The sequence below is a fragment of the Eimeria mitis genome, genomic scaffold (genome assembly GCF_000499745.2).
Source record: "Eimeria mitis Houghton genomic scaffold, Emh_scaff1231, whole genome shotgun sequence".
Classification (NCBI taxonomy): domain Eukaryota; phylum Apicomplexa; class Conoidasida; order Eucoccidiorida; family Eimeriidae; genus Eimeria; species Eimeria mitis.
In genome coordinates, this window is record NW_013568344.1 from 2,904 (window position 1) to 3,746 (window position 843).

Below are 843 nucleotides of genomic sequence, written 5' to 3' on the forward strand. Positions count from 1 at the left end.
GGACTCTCTAAACCCCCCTAAACCCTAAACCCTAAAACCGTCTGGACCATAAACCCTAAACCCTAAAACCCTGTAGGCCGTAAATCCTAAACCTTAAACTCTAAACCCTAAACCCTAAACCCTAAAACTCTCTAAACCCTAAACCCTAAACCCTAAACCCTAATATTCAGTTTGGGTGGTTACTACGTGACGGTGGAGTTTGGTTCTGTTTGTGGTGGGGTGGAGGCGAACCTGCGGGTCAATGAAACATCCTTTCTCTCTGGCGAGCTGCTGCATGCGGGCCAGGCAACAAAAGTACGTAAACCCTAAACCCTAAACCTCTTTAAACCCTAAACCCTAAACCCTAATGTTGTGGTTGTGGTTGGTGGTTTTGCTGCTGCAGGTTATAGGACTCGTAACCCTCACCACCAGCCACACCATCCGCCTCACCGCTGACGCCCCCATCGTTCTCTACGCTTTGCTTATACAAAAGGTTGCTGCACACCCAGGCACCCCCACAGACCACCAGCAGCAGCAGCAGCACCAGCAGCAGCAGCAGCAGCAGCAGCAACAGTGGGCGCAGCAGGAACTGATGCCCAGGATACTTGAAATGTAAGCGGGGGGTCTAGCAGCAGCCTGCAGGCAAAGGGACGGCCTGTGAAGCAGCTGCAGCAGAACCCTTACCTCAGCAGCAGCAGCAGCAGCAGCAGCAGCAGCAGCAGCAGCAACAGCAGCAATAACAACAGCAACAGCAAAAGACAGATGGACTGTCTTTTTGTTTGTTTGTTTCAGTTCAGTGTATAGAATACACAGCAAATATATTAAATTAAAATCCTTATAAAAACTCTATCCGTATATAAATAT

At 49.1% G+C, this 843-nt stretch overlaps 1 protein-coding gene across 1 annotated transcript in view; it reads left to right on the plus strand.

Annotated features, from left to right (window-relative positions):
* The window catches only part of EMH_0032450 (uncharacterized protein), a gene marked incomplete at both ends in the record, with an annotated part of 793 nt that extends 198 nt beyond the window's left edge, over positions 1–595 (plus strand). Inside the window, one exon of the mRNA XM_013494638.1 lies at positions 383–595. Within this exon, the coding sequence (XP_013350092.1) occupies positions 383–595 (213 nt within the window). The remainder of the gene's footprint in view (positions 1–382) is intronic.
* Positions 596–843: the final 248 nt, after the last annotated feature.